This window comes from Lathamus discolor, chromosome 23 (assembly GCF_037157495.1).
Source record: "Lathamus discolor isolate bLatDis1 chromosome 23, bLatDis1.hap1, whole genome shotgun sequence".
In the NCBI taxonomy this organism is placed as follows: Eukaryota; Metazoa; Chordata; class Aves; order Psittaciformes; family Psittacidae; genus Lathamus; species Lathamus discolor.
In genome coordinates this window covers 1,002,926-1,020,801 of record NC_088906.1, presented here as the reverse complement: position 1 = coordinate 1,020,801, position 17,876 = coordinate 1,002,926, and the positions used below count along the sequence as shown (strand labels likewise).

General features: G+C 67.0%; 2 protein-coding genes across 5 annotated transcripts; one reads left to right on the top strand and one right to left on the bottom strand.

Moving 5' to 3' along the window:
• The first annotated feature begins 261 nt into the window (after positions 1 to 261).
• AGAP2 (ArfGAP with GTPase domain, ankyrin repeat and PH domain 2) lies at positions 262 to 14,500 on the top strand. Of its 4 annotated transcripts, none has more exons than XM_065659614.1 (19): positions 262 to 454; positions 6,012 to 6,070; positions 6,188 to 6,275; positions 6,848 to 6,933; positions 7,005 to 7,146; positions 7,220 to 7,354; positions 7,843 to 7,964; positions 8,032 to 8,181; positions 8,763 to 8,843; positions 8,920 to 9,024; positions 9,242 to 9,383; positions 9,637 to 9,741; positions 10,406 to 10,546; positions 10,782 to 10,841; positions 11,010 to 11,161; positions 11,235 to 11,325; positions 12,287 to 12,509; positions 12,583 to 12,838; positions 13,469 to 14,500. In XM_065659614.1, the coding sequence occupies exons 1-19, from the start codon at positions 295 to 297 to the stop codon at positions 13,679 to 13,681; spliced, it is 2,511 nt and encodes an 836-aa protein (XP_065515686.1). In that variant the 5' UTR covers positions 262 to 294; the 3' UTR covers positions 13,682 to 14,500. The 4 variants fall into 4 exon arrangements, with proteins under 4 accessions (XP_065515686.1, XP_065515685.1, XP_065515681.1 ...); XM_065659613.1 differs by lacking the exon at positions 262 to 454 and adding an exon at positions 4,155 to 4,586; XM_065659609.1 differs by lacking the exon at positions 262 to 454 and having other exon boundaries at positions 4,797 to 6,070.
• LOC136003644 (glycoprotein-N-acetylgalactosamine 3-beta-galactosyltransferase 1-like) lies at positions 14,167 to 17,785 on the bottom strand. Its single transcript, XM_065659451.1, has 5 exons — positions 17,613 to 17,785; positions 16,719 to 16,951; positions 15,443 to 16,104; positions 14,805 to 14,917; positions 14,167 to 14,463 (listed from the first exon to the last, which is right to left on the bottom strand). The coding sequence occupies exons 1-5, from the start codon at positions 17,783 to 17,785 to the stop codon at positions 14,433 to 14,435; spliced, it is 1,212 nt and encodes a 403-aa protein (XP_065515523.1). The 3' UTR covers positions 14,167 to 14,432.
• Positions 17,786 to 17,876: the final 91 nt, after the last annotated feature.

Below are 17,876 nucleotides of genomic sequence, written 5' to 3'. Positions count from 1 at the left end.
TCCCTGGTGTGTTCATGGCTTGTCCATGGTGTGTCCATGCTGTGTCCCTGTCATGTCCATGGCGTGTCCCTGCTGTGTCCCTGCTGTGTCCCTGGCGTGTCCCATGTGGAGCCGGCTCCTCGCGCGTCCCCACGCGTGCCGCGGGCGGCGCTGGGCGGGTTGGGCCGTGTCGGGCCGGGTTGGGCCGGGCCGGGCCGTGGCGTGTCCGGGCGCGTTGCAGGCGCCGCGTCCCGCAGGAAGCGCGGGGCCGGATGCGCGGGGCCGGGCCGGGGCCGCCGCAGCCCCGCGGGTGCCATGAGCCGGGCGCGGGGCCGGGCGCTCGCCGCCATCCGCGCCGAGGTGCGGCGGCACGAGGAGGCCAAGCGGAGCCTCAACGCGCTCGTGGCGCTCGTGGAGGCCGTGACCGAGCCCCGGCTGCGGCGGGCGCTGGCGGCGGCCGCGCGCGACCTCCGAGGTGCCGGGATGCAGGGACCGGGGGGGGGACAGCGGGGGGCGGAGGGAGGGAGCGATGGAGGGACCCGTGGTGGAGGGAGGGACGGGCACGCAGGGGGACGGGGGATGGACGGACGTGTGAATGGGCAGGGGACGGACAGGGGGGTGGACGGATGGATGGAAGGACACATGGGTGCACAGAGAGATGGACAGGGGGGTGGACGGGGGGATGGACGGGGGGATGGATGGAGCGACGGTGGATGCATGTGTGAGTGAACACAGGAGGAATGGACAGCGCGTGGACGGATGGCGGGATGGATGGACGGATGGATGGATGGACGGATGGACGGATGGATGGATGGATGGGTGGGTGGGTGGATGGAAGGATGGGTGGGTGGGTGGATGGATGGATGGAAAGATGGATGGATGGATGGGTGGACAGGGGGGTGGACAGGGGGATGGACAGAGGGATGAACAGTGGGATGATGGATGTGTAAATGGACAGGGGGGTAGATGGCCAGATGGATGGAGGAAGACATGGATGGATGGAGGGAAGGAGGGAGGGAAGGATGGATGGATGAATGGATGGATGGATGGATGGATGGATGGATGGATGGATGGATGGATAGATAGAACAGGCAGGTGGACAGGTGGATGAAGGGATGGATAGATGGAGGGAGGGAGAGAGGGAGGAAGGGTTGAGTTGTGTGGTGGACAGAGGGATGGAGGGATGAATGGATGCACAGACAAATGGGGGCTGGTGAGATGGGCAGATGGAGGGTTGGGGGGGCTGGTGGTTTGATGGTTGGATGGACAGAGGGAGAGAGGGATGGATGATGTTGTGTGGGCAGGAGGATGGTGGCTGGATGATGGGCAGCCGGACAGCTCATGACACCAGTCCTCCCTGCCCCACACCGCACCCTGGGCTGGTGCCTGCGCACACGGGGGGGGGGGATCCCTGTGACCCCCAACTCCCCTCAGGGTGCCCACAAACTGTGGGGTCCTGGTTCCCTCCCTCTACGCTGCCTGGGGCTGGGGATCCCCAGTGCCCCCCGGGACTCACTTGGGGACACGTTGGGGGGGTCAGAGCCGGGGGGGGTTGGGGGTCCTCAGCACCTCCCCTGCCTCCTCCTGCTGCCGCCTTTGCTGGTTTCCGGTGCCTCAGCCTGGGGCTGCGGTCGGTGACGCTGGGGCCGTTTCCTCAACTCGAGGGGGGCCCAGCACCGCGGGGGGGATGTGGGGAGGGCCCTGATTCTGGAGGGCCCCTTGGAGGTGCTATGGGTGGGGGGGGTGCTCGCCCTTCCCATGGTCCCCATTGGTGGGGGTGTTCAATGGGGTGGTGTCCCCAGGGACTTGGGTGCTGGTTCCGCCCCTCCCCCCCATCCGTGTGCCCCCCATCCCCGTGTCCCCCATCCTTGTGTCCCCCATCCTTGTGCCCCCCCCCCTCTGCATCCCTGCACGCCCCCCCCAGTGTGCTGGCATCTCCCCAGCACTGTTGCTATGGCAACAGGAAGCAGGGGGATGCCTCGTTGCTAAGCACCCAGAAAGTGGTACCCACGAATAGGGGGGCACAGGGACCCCCCCCACCAGCACCCCCACCCCAGGGCCCAGCTCTCACCCACTGTGGGTGCTTCTGACCTCCCCCTCAGCCCCACAGTTCCAACGGGGGGCAGCAGGGCCTGGGGATGTCGATGGGGATGTGACTGGTTTGGGAGGGGAGGGTGCCAGACTTGCAGTGAGCCCCCCATGGTTGTGGGGAGACATACAAGAGCCACCCATGGGTGATGGGGGGGGCACCAGCCTGTCTCCTGGAGGCTGCGGGGGGGCACTGGGAGGGACTGGGATGGATTGGGAATGGAAGGGGGGTAACACTGGCACTATGGGGGGGCTGTGAGGGGATCACGTGTCACCCCCCTAGTGATAGGGAGGGACAAGGAGGGGGATCAAGGGGTGCCCCCCCTCATCCATCCATCCCGGTGGTGCCGTGGGCGCGTTGCTGGGGCGACGCTCCCGGTTCTGTCACGAGCAGCGGGAATGTGGCAGTAACAAGGGGGGAGGGAAGGCAGCGGGGGGGCGGGGGAACGACCCCCGAAACCCAGCACCCCCCGGGGGGGGAGCACACACAGGCCGGGATGGTGGGGGGGAACCGCTGGGGACCGCCCGTAGGGCTCCATCCCTGGTCCTGCCGCTGCCACGGCAACGGGATAACGGGATCGGGAAGGGGGCGAGGGGGGTTGATGCTAAAAACATGACGGGAAAAGGGAGGCTGCGGCCGGGAACGTGTGTGGGGACCCCCACGGGACCCCCCAAACAGGGACCCCACAACGCCTCCATAGCCCCCCCGTAACCCTCCATAATCGCCCTATAGCCCCCCCATAGCCCCCGATAATCGCCCCACAACTCCCCTATAGCCCCCCGCATGCCTCTCCATAACCCCCCATACACCTCCCATAACCCCACATGCCCCTCGATGCTCCCTCGCCCCACCACCCCCATCCCAACAGACTTCCCCCACCCTATAAACCCCCCCGGACCCCCACGTCCACAGCCCCCATCCCTGGGGGGGGGGCCCCACGGTGCCCCCGGTCTTTAACCCGGGGAGAGGGTTGCTCGCTCAGGGAGGGGTTTGTTCTGTTGGGGGGGGTGTGTGTTATGGGGGGGGGGGGTTGTTCGGTGGGGGGGGGGCGGTGTCGGTTCCAACCCCTCCGGGGGCGGGCGAGGAGCGGGGAAAGGCTTCGGGGAGGCAGGGCCGGGGGTGGGGACGGCGCCGAGCATCCTCCAGCGAACCGGGAACACCGGGAACGGGGGGGGGGGACGCGGATACACAGCGACGGGGACAGGGACAGCGAGGGGGGGGCTTCGCCGCCTGCCCGGGCCGGGGGGGGGTCTCTGCCCGCACCCATGAGCAGGACCAGCGGCCTCCAGCGCCGCACAACCTTCCTCATCTCCCTCACCCTCGTCAAGCTCGAGTCGGTGGCGGCAGCGCCGGGAGAACCGGAGCCGGCGGCGGCTGCGGCGGCGGGGGGGGGCAGCGATGGGTCCCCCCGCCCCGGGGGGAGGCCGGTTGATGCCGCCCGCCCCGAGGATCCCGGTGGCGGCGGCAGAACGAAGCGGCCCGAGCGGCTCTTCCAGCGCCAGGACGCTCTTTGGATAAGTACAACCGGCCCCCCCGACGCTGCGGGCCCCCCCGGCAGCCCCCGCACCCCCAGCCCGGGCCCGGCGCCCATCACCGAGGCCTCGGCCCCCCCTCCCCGCCCCGCCGTCGCCGCCGCCTCCCGCCGGCCCCGTTCTCCCACCTCCACCCCCCCCGTTGTACCCCCGAAACCCGACCCGACCCTGCTGCCCCCCCCCTCCGGTTGTACCCCCCAAACCAGGCCCGGCGTCTCTTCCCCCCCCCCAACCCCCGCTTGTCCCCCCCAAACCGGACCCGGCTGCGCTCCCGCCGCCCCCCGCAGTACCCCCAAAACCCCCCGCGGCCTCCCTGCCCCCCGCTGTACCCCCAAAACCCGACCTCACCCCGCGAGGGGGGTCCAAGGGCACCTTGGAGGCCACGGGGGAGCGGGGCCGCCCCCCCCCCGCCCTGGCGACCCCGCGGCCCCCGCTGCTGGCCCAGGCAACGTGGGGGTGCCCTGAGGTGACCCCAGAGGTGGCCAAACCCCCCCCGCACCCCGTGTCCTCCCCGCACCCCTCGGCCGGGCCCCGCCGGCTCCGCTTGACCGGGACGAAGCCGTTTAAAGTGGCGACCCCCGGGGAGACCCCGAAGGCGACCAAAGGGCCCCTGAAGGCGACCGCGATCGGGGCCGGGGGCAGCCGCCTCTCGTGGCCCGAGGGCGAGGGCAAGGGGCGGCCCAAAGCCGCGGGGGGCAAAACGGGACCTGAGGCGGGCCCGCGGCCGCCGGGACGGGGTCGCTTCTCCCCGCACAAAGGCAAAAGCAAGACCCTGGATTACAGCGACCTGCCCCCGGTAGCGGTGGGGCTGACTCCGGTCCCGGCTCCCGCTGTGCCCCCCGGTGCCGCTGGTACCGAGACGGGGCTCAAACGGGGGCGCGAAGGCGGCCGAGCCTCCACCCGCGACCGCAAGATGCTCAAGTTCATCAGTGGCATCTTCGCCAAGAGCCCCGCGCCCCCCCCCGCGCCCCCCTGGGCCCCCCCCCGTGAGTACCGGGCGGTCCGGGATGTGCCTCAGTTTCCCCGCAGCCCCCGGTGAGAGCCGTGAGATGGGGGGGTGCGCGGGTCCCATGGACCGGCCCTGTCATAGGCTGTGGGGCTGCGCCTCGGTGTCCCCGTGGGGCTGGGGGGGATGTGTGGGATGGGAATGGGTGCAATGGGGCTGAGGAGGGCGTGTGGGGGTGGGAAGGGGTTTGTGTGGGGCTGGGACCCGTCTGTGCCCCATGGCTGGGGGCTGGGGACACACCAAGACAAAGCCACTCCTAAGTGGCCTCAGGTGCTGTGGGGCCCTTGTGCCTCAGTTTCCCTCCGTGGCGGCTCTGTGGGGCTCAGCCCTCATGCGTCCTCCTGTCCTGGCATCCATCCGTCCATCCCCCCGCCATCTGTAACACCATCCTTTACCAGTGTCCGTCTGTCCCCCCGGTGCCATGGGGTGCATGGGTGGACAGGAGCAGGTTGACCGGGGAAACTGAGGCACAGGAAAGGGGGGCACCTTCTGCCTCTGCCCGGTCTCGGTTTCCCTTCTCATGGTGCGCAGGGGCTGGGGGGGTCACAGGGAACATCCTCGTGCACCGCTGCCTGCTCATGTCACGCTGTGTCCTCGTGCTGCATCCTCGTGCACAGGGCCGGGTGCATCCTCGTGCCCAGCGTGTGCCGCTTCCTCGCGCTCCTCGCGTCCCCGTGTCACGCCGCGGCCTCGTGCCTCCCATGTCGTCGTGTGCGCCACAGCCGTCACGTCCTCGTGCCCGTCATGTGCCACACTGCGTCCTGGTGCCCATCATGTCCTGAAACCCATTGTGTCCTTGTGCCATGCTGCGTCTTGGTGCCCATTGGGTCCTCATGCCATGCCGTGTTTTCTTGCCACACTACACCCTGGTGCCATCATGTCCCGTGCCCATTGGGTCCTCATGCCATGCCGTGTTTCCTTGCCACAACGCATCCTTGTGCCATTGTGTCCTGGTGCCCATCATGTCCTGGTTCCTGTCGTTTTCCCATGCCACACTGCACCCTTGTGCCGTGTTGCCTCTTGGCACCCATCAACATCCTGTGCCAGGTCACATACTGGTGCCACATTGCGTCCTGGTACCTGTCGTGTCCTCATGGTATGACACATCCTGGTGCCCATCATGTCCTGGTGCCCATCATGTCCTGGTGCCCATCATCTCCCTGTTCCGGGCCATGTCCTCCTGCCACGCTTCACCCCCATTCCCACCCCATTCCCATCCCCATCCCGTGCCGGGCTCCATGTCCCCGTCCCCGCACATCACATCACGTCTCCGCCGCCCCCGGTGCGTTGCCTGGTGACGGCGGGTGCTGCCCACGGCTGCTGCCGGTGCCGCGGCGCGGGTGGGGGGGTGGCCTGGCCCGGCCTGGGGCTGGTGGCACCATCCCACCCTTCTCCTGCCCCACAGAGGCTCTGGTCAACAGCCAGGAATGGACCCTGGGTCGCTCCATCCCTGAGATCCGCTTGGTGGGTACCGTGTCCCCATGCCCTGTCCCCATGTCCCTGTGTCCCCATGCCTTCTCCCCGTGTCCCCATGTCCCTGTCCCCATGAGCACCCTGACACCTCCTCTGCTCTGTCCCCAGGGTGTCCTGGGCAGCAGCAGGAGCGGGAAGTCCGCACTTGTCCATCGCTTCCTCACCGGCTCCTATGTGGGCCTGGAGCCCACCGAGAGTGAGTGGCCATGGGGATGGACATGGCCATGGGGATGGACATTGCAATGGCTGTGGGGCTGGACATGGCCGTGAGGATGGACATGGCTGTGAGGATGGACATGGTCATAGGAATGGACATGGTCATAGTAGGGTTGGGCATGACCGTGAGCTTGAGCTTGGCTGTGGGATGGACAAGGCCATGGAGTGCTTAAGGCTATGGAGTGCTCCAGCCCATGGAGTGCTCACGGCCATTGGGTTGCTCAAGGCTGTGGGGTGTTCGTGGCCGTGGGGTGCCCAGGGCCATGGGGTTCTACAATAGAGTGCTCATGGCCACTGGGTGCTCAAGGCCCTGCGGTGCTCATGGGGGTGCTTGTGGCAGTGGGGTGCTCATGGCTGTGGGGTGCTTGTGGCTGTGGGGTGCTTGTGGCTGTGGGGTGCTCGTGGCCTTGGGGTGCTAATGGCCATGGGGTGCTCGCGGCCATGGGGTGCTCGTGGCAATGGGGTGCTCATGGCCATGGGGTGCTCCAGCCCATTGGGTCTCAGGCCATGGGTCCAGCTCAGCGCAGGGTCCCTGCTCTCTCGCTGCCTCAGGTGGCCAGTTCAAACGCGAGGTGACGGTCGATGGCCAGAGCCACCTCCTGCTCATCCGGGAGGAAGGAGGAGCCCCGGACCCAGAGGTGGGTGCAGGCTGGGCTGGGGGGTCCCGCAGCGGGGCCGGGCTCTGACCCCCCCTTCATGTCCCCCCCAGTTTGCCAGCTGGGCCGACGCCGTCATCTTCGTGTTCAGCCTGGAGAGCGAAGGCAGCTTCCAGGAGGTGGTGAAGCTCCACGAGCTGCTCATCACCCACCGGGGCACCGCTGAGGTGGCCCTGGCGCTGGTGGGCACCCAGGGTGAGCCGGGGGGGGAATCCCATGGGGCCGGTGTGGGGAGGGGACAACCCCCCCTCACCGCTGCTCCCCACAGACAAGATCAGCTCCTCCAGCCCGCGCGTGGTGGAGGACGCCCGCGCCCGCGCGCTCTGCGGGGACATGAGGCGCTGCCTCTACTACGAGACCTGCGCCACGTACGGCCTCAACGTGGACAGGGTCTTCACCGAGGGTGGGTGCCCGTGTGCCAGGGGGGACAGGGAGGCTGGGGGAGGTGGGATGGGACCATGGCTGATGGTGGAGGTGTGATGGGACCATAGTGGTGATGGAGGTGGGATGGGACCATAGTAGTAGTAGAAGTGGGATGGGACCATGGTGGTGATGGAGGTGTGATGGGACATGGTGGTGATGGAGGTGGGATGGGACCATGGTGGTGATGGAGGTGGGATGGGACCATGGTGGTGATGGAGGTGGGATGGGACCATGACTGGTGATAGAGGTGGGATGGGACCATGGTGGTGATGGAGGTGGGATGGGACATGGTGGTGATGGAGGTGGGATGGGACATGGTGGTGATGGAGGTGGGATGGGACATGGTGGTGATGGAGGTGGGATGGGACCATGGTGGTGATGGAGGTGGGATAGGACATGGTGGTGGCTGGGGTCTCAGTGCCATGTCCCACGTCCCACGTCCCACCTGACACGAGGCTCTTGGAGCAGTGGCGCAGAAAGTGGTGGCACTGAGGAAGCAGCAGCAGCTCGTGGCCTCCTGCAAGTCCCTGCCCAGCTCCCCCAGCCACTCGGCCGCCTCCACCCCACTCGGGGGCTCCCACCCTGGCCAGGTACCCCCCATCACCCACCCCCAGCCATGGGGCTCCAGTGGCAGCTCTGACCCCGCTGTGCCCCCAGACCAGCAACGGCCACACCAGCGATTACTCGTCCTCGCTTCCCTCCACCCCCAACGTCACCCACCGGGACCTGCGCAGCGACACCCCCGTGGCCCCGGGCACCCCCAGCTCCCTGCACCGTGGGGCCAAGCGCCGCACCAGCCTCTTCGCCGTGAGTGACCGCAGCGCCAGAGGGGACATGTGGTACCCTCAGTGTCCCCTTGGGAGGGTGGTGGCATCAGGGGACATGTGGCACTCTTGGAAGGGTGGTGGCAAAGGGGAACACGTGGCACCTATAATGTCCCACCATGGTGTGCGGCAGTGCAGGATGTGTGGCACCCATAGTGTCCCCTTGGGAGGGTGGTGGCAACAAGAGACATATAGCAACCATAGTGTCCTCTTGGCAGGGTGATGGCACAGGGGAGCGTGTGGATCTAGGGTGCCTCACCATGGCGCTCTGGCAGTACAGGGGGCATGTGGCATCCATGGTGTGCCTTTGGATGGGTGGTGGCATCAGGGGACATGTGGTGCCCATATTTTCCCAGCGTGACACAGGGAGGCATTTGGGTACCCCAGTGTCAGCAGGGGTGGGTGCCCTGGCCTCATGCGTCCAATTCCCCTGTCCCTGTCCCCATCCTCTGTCCCTGTACCTGTCCCGTCCCCTCTCCCTGTCCCCATCCCCATCCCTGTCTCTGTCCCCATCCCCTGTCCCCGTCCCCGTCCCCGTCCCTGTCCCTGTCCCTGTCCCCACAGACGCGCCGCGGCAGCGACTCGGACAAGCGGAGCCTGGAGGGCCCCGGCGCCGCCCGCTCCGTGCCCGTGCCCATCAAGCAGGTGGGTTTTGGCTGCGGGGGGAAGCGGCAATGTCCCCCCCCGGTGCCAGCGCTGCCCCTGTCCCTGTCGTGCCCAGAGCTTCCTGCTGAAGCGCAGCGGCAACTCCCTCAACAAGGAGTGGAAGAAGAAATACGTGACCCTGAGCAGCAACGGGCTCCTGCTCTACCACCCGAGCGTGAACGTGAGTGCCCGCGGCGACAGCGCCCGCCCGGCCGGGAGCCGCGGCATCGCCGGGCCCCTGCGGGACCGGTGCCACCTCCCTTGTCCCATACAGGACCCGGTGCCACCTCCCTTGTCCCATAGAGGACCCGGTGCCACCTCTCTTGTCCCATACAGGACCCGGTGCCACCTCCCTTGTCCCATAGAGGACCCGGTGCCACCTCTCTTGTCCCATACAGGATTACCTGCACAGCACCCATGGGAAGGAGATGGATTTGCTCCGCACCACTGTCAAGGTCCCGGGGAAGCGCCCCCCCCGCGCGATCTCCGCCTGCGGCCCCGCCCCCAGCGCCAACGGGCTCCTGCGAGACGAAGTGGGGGGTGAGTGAGGGGAGAGCCCAGGGACCGGGGGGGGTTCAGCAGCAGTGGGGGTGCTGGTGGCAACGGGGAGGTTCAGCAGGATCTGCGGGTGCTGCTGGCAATAGAGGTGTTCAGCAGCACTGAGGGCGTTGGTGGCAATGGGGGCTCAGCAGCGATGGGGGTGCTGGTGGCAACTGAGGGTTCAGCAGGATCTGGGTGTGCTGGTGGCAATGGGGTGGTACTGCAGGACCTGGGGTCACTGGTGCCCCCCCAGCCGTGGGGCTCAGCCTCCCCCCTGAGCCAGGGCTGAAGGTGCCGGGTAAGGGCGAGCGATCCCTACAGCGCTGCGCCTCCGCCTCCAGTGCCAGAGTCAGCTCCGGTGAGTGACAGTGACAGCTCCTGCCCCCTTGTGCCCCCTCCTGCCCTCTCCTGCCCCCTTGTGCCCCCTCCTGCCCACTTGTGCCCCCTCCTGCCCCCTACTGTCCCAGTGGACCTGGCCACCACCCCAGGATAGAACCAGGGGCCCCGTGTCCCTTCCTGCTGTCCCCTTGTCCCATCCCATGTTGATTCCAGTGAACCCATGGACCTGGTAAACCCGGAGACCCAGTGACCCTTGGTGGCCCTGGTGATCTTGGACTCCATGGTGAATGCGGTGGCTTTGGTTAGCTCAGCAACCCCAGTGGGTTTGGTGCCCCTGGTGGCTCCAGTGGTCCTGGTGCCGCTGGTGAAAAGCTTGGTGGCTCTTCTGCACCTGGGTCACCCTCTGATGGCCCCATTGACCCCAGTGATTCTAATGGGTTTAGTGACCCTGGTGGCTCTGGTGGCCCCAGCGACAGTTGTGAACCTGGTGACCATGGGGAACCCAGTGGCTCTGGTGGACCTGGTCACCCTGGTGGCTTCAGTGGTCATCAATCCTGGTGCGCTTGGTGACCCTGGTGCCTCCGGTGCTCCTCATGCCCCTGTGTCCCTGGTGACCCCCTTGGCTCCGCTGGCCCTGGTGGTCCCGGTGTCCCCGGCACCCATTGGTGTTGGTGTCTCCACAGATGCCCCCTTCGAAGCCATCTCCAGCCCCGGCAGTGCGGGCCGGGAGCCACCACCGTCGCCGCTCATGGACAGGAAGAAGCACCGGAGGAAGAAGCTGATGACACCGTCCAAGACAGAGGGCTCTGCCGGGCAGGCAGAAGGTGAGGCCATGGCCTCGGGTCCCTCAGGCCCTGGATGCCCGCAGACCTATTGCTGCATCCATGGGGACGATGCCCCTGGATGCTCAACCACTGCTGAGCCCCACTTGCTCTGTCCCCCCCTGCACCCTTCTCGCTGTCCCTTGTCCCCTGTCCCTCGGGGCTTGGTGGTTCTGCTCTGGTGACTCTGTCCCCCCCTTTCCTCTCTCTGCCCCCGCTGCTCTGGACCCTCCCACAGCCAAGCGCAAAATGTGGAAGCTAAAAAGCTTTGGTAGTTTAAGAAATCTGTATAAAACAGGTAATGGCTCCTCCTGCCCCCCTGGCTCCCCCCTGCTCCTCCTGCCCTGCTCCATCCTCTGCTGTTGACCTATGGGTGCTGTGGGCGCTGGGGCACCCATAGGGGGTTGGATCCCCCCTGCCCCACCACCCACCTTTGGTTTGGGCCGTTGGGTTTTTGCTCCTGCAGAAGAGGAGAACTTCGAGTTCCTCATCGTGTCCAGCACGGGGCAGACCTGGCACTTCGAGGCGAGCAGCTTTGAGGAGCGCGACGCCTGGGTGCAGGCCATCGAGAGCCAGATCCTGGCCAGCCTCCAGTGCTGCGAGAGCAGCAAGAACAAGGTGGGACTTGGCAGCAGCCATGGAGGGGCCACCACGTCACCAGCGCTGCTCATTGTCCCCATGTGCCCCCCAGGCGCGCATGGACAGCCAGAGTGAGGCTGTGGCCATCCAAGCCATCCGCAACGCCCGCGGCAACTCGCTGTGCGTGGACTGTGGGGCACCCAGTGAGTGTTGGGTCACAGGGGATGTGGGGGGACATGGGGGGACATGGGGGGTCATGGGGGGTCAGCGGTGACACAGTGACACAGGACACTGGGGCTGTGCAGTTTCACTGCTGTCATGGTGCTATGTGGAGCCATCGGTTACTTGTTGCCATGTGGCAGAGACACAGGTTGATGTGTGCTGTGATGGTGCCATGGGATGATGGGATGTCACTGGCCACCAATGCCATGGGCACCCTGTGCCAAGGGGCACCATGGGCCATCCAATGCCATGGACACCCAATGTCCTGGCACTGTGTGCCACGTGATGTCATGCTATGGACCACGTCATGCCATGGGCCGTCTAATGCCCTGGGTGAGGAAGCACCATGTGCAGCCATGGCGACTCAATGGGCCAACATGTGTAAGGAAGCATCATGTGCTATGTGTCACCATGGGCCATGTAATGCCCTGGGTGAGGAGCCACCTTGTGCCGTGTGATGCCATGGGCCGTGTCATGCCACCAAGAACCTGGGCAAGGAGGCACCATGTGCCACATGGCACCATGGGCCACCAATGCCATGGGTCATGCCATGCTATTGGGTTACCCAACGGCCTGGTCTAGGAAGCACCATGGGTCACCAATGCCATGGGTCACGTCATGCCATTGGGTTACCCAATGGCCTGGTCTAGGAAGCACCATGTGCCACATGGCACCATGGGCCACCAGTGCTATGGGTCATGTCATGCCATTGGGTTACCCAATGGCCTGAGTCTAGGAAGCACCATGGGCCACCAATGCCATGGGTCATGTCATGCCATTGGGTTACCCAACGGCCTGGTCTAGGAAGCACCATGTGCCACATGACACCATGGGCCACCAATGCCATGGGCCATGCGCCACGAGGTGCCATCAAGCTGGGGGGCTCCCATGTTGACGCGATGCCCCCATGGTGTCACCAACCATCTCCATGCCCTGCCCCAGACCCGACCTGGGCCAGCCTGAACCTGGGCGCCCTGATCTGCATCGAGTGCTCGGGGATCCACCGCAACCTGGGCACGCACCTCTCCCGCGTGCGCTCCCTGGACCTTGATGATTGGCCGCGGGAGCTGACTCTGGTGCTGACCTCCATCGGCAACGCCACCGCCAACAGCATCTGGGAGAAGAGCCCCCAGGGCCGCAGCAAACCCACCCCCGAGTCCTCCCGGTGGGTGCTGCCCCCGACCCGGGACCCGGCCCCCCCCTCCCCAGCCCCTAACGCGCTGTGCCCATGTCCGCAGGGAGGAGCGGGAGGCCTGGATCCGGGCTAAGTATGAGCAGAAGCTGTTCCTGGCACCACTGCCGGAGGCCGAGGGGCCGCTGGGGGAGCAGCTCCTCCACGCCGTGCAGGAGAAGGACCTGGAGCTGGTGCTGCTGCTCCTGGCCCACAGCAAGAAGGAGCAGCTCAACGTCAGCACCGAGGATGGGGACGGGCGCCCTGCGCTGCATGTGGCCTGTGACATGGGGCTGGTGGTCATCACCCAGCTGCTGCTGTGGGTATGTGGGGGCATGGGGGTGGGATGGGTGGCTATGAGGTATTGGGGGTGGTCATGGGGTTGTGGGATGGCCATAGGGGATGTGGAGTGGTCATAGGGACCATGGAGTGGTCATGGAGACCATGGCATAGTCATGGGCATGGTGTGGCCAAGAGGGACATGGTGCAGCCAAGGAGGAGGGTGTGGTGTGGTCATGGGATGGCCATAGGGGATGTGGTGTAGTCATGGGGTGGCCATGGCGGATGTGGTGTGGTCATGGGGGACGTGGTGTGGTCATGGGAGTTGTGGTGTCGTCATGGGAGATATGGAGTGGCCATATAGGACATGGCATGGACATGGGGGATATGGTGTGGCCATGGGGGATGTGCTGTGCCCATGTGGGACAAGGCATGGCCATGGGCACCACAGCTCAGCCACAGAACCCCCCCAAGCCGCAAACCCCTCGGGATAACCACAGCCCCAGAGGCCCATCCCCGCGTTCCCCATCCCTGCATCCCCCATCCCCGCAGCCCCATCCCCACGTTCCCCATCCCCAAGCTCCCCACTCCCGCATCCCCCATCCCCGCATCCCCATCCTCACGTTCCCCATCCCCTCCCGGTGAGCGCGGCGCTGACGCCCGTGTCCCCGCAGCACGGAGCGGACGCGCGGGCCCGGGACGGCCGCGGGCACACGGCACTGTTCTATGCGCGCCGCGCCGGCAGCCGGGAGTGTGCGGACATCCTGGTGCAGCACGGCTGCCCCGGAGAGGGGCCCGGCGACAGCGCCGACAGCGCCGACAGCGCCGGCGGCAGCGGCCGCAGGAGCAGCTGCGGGCCCTGCGAGCCGCACACGGCGCTGGTGTAGCCACGGCCCTCCCCGGGCTGCGGGGGCCGCCACCAGCCCCCGGTGCCTCCGGCCCCAGTTCGCTGTCCTGGGGTTCTATTTATTACACGGCTCCTGCCGGGAGCTCTCCGGGTCTCCCTGTCCTGTCCCCCTGCCCGTGCCGGGTCCCAGCACCCAGCGCTGGTGGCACCGTGGTCACCTCCCGGTGTCTTGGTGTGGGGCACCGATGGGAACAGCGCTGGCCGTGTCACACCGCCCGTGTCGCCCCGGTCATGCCATCCTGCCTCTGGCTCCCCACTCACGTGGGTCCTGTCCCCCCCATCCCACCTCTCCCCATGGGTTCCCCACCCCAAGTCCTCTCCCCTGGCACAGGCACCGTGACAGGAGCAGCCCCGACCCCCTTTTCTACAGCCCCTTTTGTACAACCCCCCCAGACTGTGCCCTGAGACCCCCCCGAACCTGTGACCCCCCCCCAGCCCCCCTTTTGTCACTGTCCCCTTGGGATCCTCTTTAATTTATTGCTTCGTTTCACCATTGGGTGGTGCCAGGGGCACCCATGGGCCTGGGGGGCACCCATGAGCCTGGAGGGGCCCACCCCGTGGCCCCCACCCCTGGGACCCTCCCATGAATGTAGGGGTGCCCCTCGCTGTGACGCCCCGGCAGCGCCAGTGGGACTGAGCCAGGGCCCCGGGGCTTGGGGGGACCAGGGACATCATGGCGTGTCATGGCGTGTCATGGCGTGTCATGGCGTGTCATGGCATGCTGTAGCGTGTCATGGCGTGTACAGCGTTTTCGGGTTGTAACTGTAAGTACGTAACAATGTTGGATTTGGCGCTGTGAGCGAGGCTCCTGCAGCGGCACCGCGGGGGGGTCGGGATGGGGAGGGGGGGTCCTGCAATGGGGCTGTGGTTGGGCTGTGTCTTGGGGCTCCGCCATGGCTTAGGGCTGGAGACCACCAGGGTTCTGCTGCTGGGGTGTACGGGGAGGCCGGTACCGGTGCCGGAAGGGGCTTGGGGGGGTCAGGGTCGGTACCGGTGCCGGGGGGGGTCGGGGGGGGTCAGGCTGGTACCGGTGCCGGGGGGGGTCGGGGGGGGGGTCAGGCCGGTACCGGTGCCGGGGGGGTCAGGGGGGGTCAGGCCGGTACCGGTGCCGGTATCCGTAGGGCCGCAGCCGGTGGGTCAGGAACTCCAGCGCGTGCATCTGGACCCCGTCCACGTAATGGAACGAGACCGAGAGGTCGGAGCAGCACGCGGCAGCCTGCAGGGGGTGCCAGAGGGGGGCGTGGTCTGAGGGGGCGGGGAATGCATGCTAATAGGGCAGGTGCAGACGGGTGGGCGTCGTTTGTATGTAAATGATGTGGGCGGAGCTTTGAAGAGAAGGATTAGAAGAGAGGTGTGTCCTCTATGTAAATGAAGTGGGAGGGGCTTTGGCAGGAGCATGTTTCCATTGGATGGGTGCTTACCCTGGTGGGCGGGGCTTAGGGAAAGCAGGGCCATTTAGAAATGGGCGGGGCCTGCGCCACATGGCCACGTGACACGGGTGAGCTTGGCGGTGTAGAGGGGACCTGGGGGGTGCAGAGGGGACTGGTGGGGCAGAGGGGACTGAGGGGGTGCAGAGGGGACTGAGGGGGTGCAGAGGGGACTGGGGGGGCAGAGGGGACTGGGGGGGCAGAGGGGACTGGGGGGGCCGAGGGAAATGGTGGGGGTGCAGAGGGGACTGGGGGCGCTCTGTGCCCCCGCTCTGGTCCGCACGGGATGGGTTTGGTTCTGGGTCCCTACTCACCCACTGCACGGGGTAGTAGGAGTAGTGCGGGTAGAAGCGGTCGCGGGGCAGGGGCTGGGTGAGGTGCTGCTCCGGCGGGAAGGGGTGGAACGTTTCCCGGCCCTGGGAGTCCCGGGAGTCCCCCGCGGCCACCCCGAGCTTCTCCAGGCACTGCCCCAGGGCCAGGTCCTCCACGGGGCTGCTGTGGGTGCAGGTCCCGGCGGCGAAGGCGGCTGCGAGGAGCCGCAGGGCCCCTTTGCTGAGCACGTACCCGGCCCCCCCGCTCATGTAGCCCTGGCGCACGAAGGGCTTGAAGCGCTTCCCCAGGTACAGGGGGGCCTCCGGGGAGCGCCCAGCCAGGAGCCAGCGCAGGTTGGCCACCACCACAAAGGTGTCATCGTCCGCCTTGAGGAACCAATCGGCCTGGTCCAGGTGATGCTTGTGCACATACTGGAAGGCGCGGATGGTTTTCCAGTAGAGCTGGTGCCGACCTTCCCCCACGGGCAGCCCCACGGCCGGGAGGCTCGGCTCTGGCGCTGAGCTCATGAACAGAACCACGTTGCAGTGCCGGGCCCAGGTCGCCCGCACGTGCCTGGCTCTGGTCTCCAGGGTGCTGGGGCTGGTCATGACCCAGCACAGGACACGCACCTGCTCGTACAGTGCCTGTGCTAGGCTGCTGTTCACTGTGGGAGAGAGGGAGCCGGGGTGGGCCATGGACCAGCCCGGATGGTGCCATGGACACCTCCGTGTGCTAGGATGTGCCATAGGCACCTCTGAGTGCGTGGATGCCCCATGGACCCCACCACCGGCCACTGTCCCATCCCGGTCCCCAGCTCTGAGCTCCCACCATATCCAGGGCATCCCAAATGCATCACAGACTCAGAGCTCCCAGAGAAACAGGGGTTGGTTTGGGTTGGGAGGGACCTTAAAGCTCCTCCAACTCCAACCCCTGCCACGGGCAGGGACCCCTCCCACTGGAGCAGGGTGCTCCGAGCCCCTGTGTCCAACCTGGCCTTGAGCACTGCCAGGGATGGGGCAGCCACAGCTTCTCTGGGCACCCTGTGCCAGCGCCTCAGCACCCTCACAGGGAAGAGCTTCTGCCTCAGAGCTCAGCTCAGTCTCCCCCCGGGCAGGTTCAAGCCATTCCCTTTGTCCCTCGGTGCCACCTCCCCGGTGCCACACGCGGACGTCACCGCCACCACCCCGGGTGCGCCCGTCCCTGCTTCCGGGACCTCGCCCTTCAGCGCCCCTCCCCCGTTATCTCCCATGGGCCTGCTCCCCCCCCCGCCGCTCTCACCTGTGGGCGGGGGGAGGCTGCGCAGGGGGGGGGCACCTTCGGCTCTGGGGGGGCCCTGCAGCCCCCCAAGGCCCCGCAGGAAGCTGCCCCCCAGCGCCAGCCCCACGGCGAAACCCAGCAGGAACCAGGGACCCCGCACGGCCCCACAGCGGCGCCTCGGGGACTGCAGGGGACAGGGCAGGGATGGACCCCCCCGAGCACCCACAGAACCCCCCCGCCACCAGCTCCGTGTCCTGCGGAGACCCCCAAATCTCTCCCCACTTTGTCCCCCCCAGTCCCTCCCTGTCCCCTTCCCCGTGCCCCCCTTTCTCCCTTCCCCGGTCCCTCCCCTGTCCCCCCCCAGCCCCCGCGGGGTTTCGGCCCCATTTGAGTCCCCCCAGCCCCATGAGTGTCCGCAAACACGCCCCCATGACCCGGCCCAGCCCAATCTCGCTACAGCCACGACAGGGGCTGTCCCAGGAGCCGCAATGGGGTCACCTGGGGGGTCCCCCCGGTACCTGCCCGGTGCTGCCCATGGCCCTGCCCACGGCTCCACGTGGCTCAGACGCACCCGAACAAGGAACCGGATCAACGGCTCCAAACGGGGGGTGGGAAGAGGTGAGACCGGGAGGGGTCAGTGTCAGGGCAGCACCCAGAGACCCATCCCCACCCCGCTGTGGGTCCCTGGCCCCCGAAGCAGCCCCTGCAGCCACCAGCACCCAATGGTGGCCACCACGAGCCCCTCCCAGTGCTGGGGACACTCGGGGGCCACACGTTACAGCCCCTTGGGGGGGACACAGTGGCCACATTGGGGGGCCCATGGTTGTGGTTGGGGACCCCACAGATGTGCAGGGGGCAATGGCAAGGACACAACCCCGGGGGGGTGGGGAGGCTGCGGCCACTGTGGGCACGTACGGGGCAACCACGGCCCGGGATGGGGAGAGCGTGGCCGCACACGGAGGACTCCATGGCCAGGGATGGGGACACCGTGTGGGGGGGGCCGAGGTCGCGGCCGGGCTCTGGATCCCGGCGGGGTCCCGGTGGGCCAGGTGTATCCCCGCATTGACCCGCCCCCTCCTCGCTTCCATTGGCCAGCACCAGACGAGCCCCCGCCCTCCCCTGATCCTGATTGGCTGTGGCGCGCCCACAAGCCCTCCCCTTTGCGCCCAGTCCATGGGG

Excerpts from the sequence above, each read along its gene's own strand:
- LOC136003644 (XM_065659451.1), bottom strand. The coding sequence starts at position 17,785 with ATGGAAGCGAGGAGGGGGCGGGTCAATGCGGGGATACACCTGGCCCAC. Across the intron at positions 16,952-17,612 it reads TCCCGGGCCGTGGTTGCCCC|GACACGGAGCTGGTGGCGGG; the intron begins GTACGTGCCCAC and ends GGGTCTCCGCAG. Across the intron at positions 14,918-15,442 it reads CCTACTACCCCGTGCAGTGG|GCTGCCGCGTGCTGCTCCGA; the intron begins GTGAGTAGGGAC and ends CACCCCCTGCAG.
- AGAP2 (XM_065659609.1), top strand. The coding sequence starts at position 5,351 with ATGTGCCACACTGCGTCCTGGTGCCCATCATGTCCTGAAACCCATTGT. Across the intron at positions 10,842-11,009 it reads AAGAAATCTGTATAAAACAG|AAGAGGAGAACTTCGAGTTC; the intron begins GTAATGGCTCCT and ends TTGCTCCTGCAG. Across the intron at positions 11,326-12,286 it reads CGTGGACTGTGGGGCACCCA|ACCCGACCTGGGCCAGCCTG; the intron begins GTGAGTGTTGGG and ends GCCCTGCCCCAG.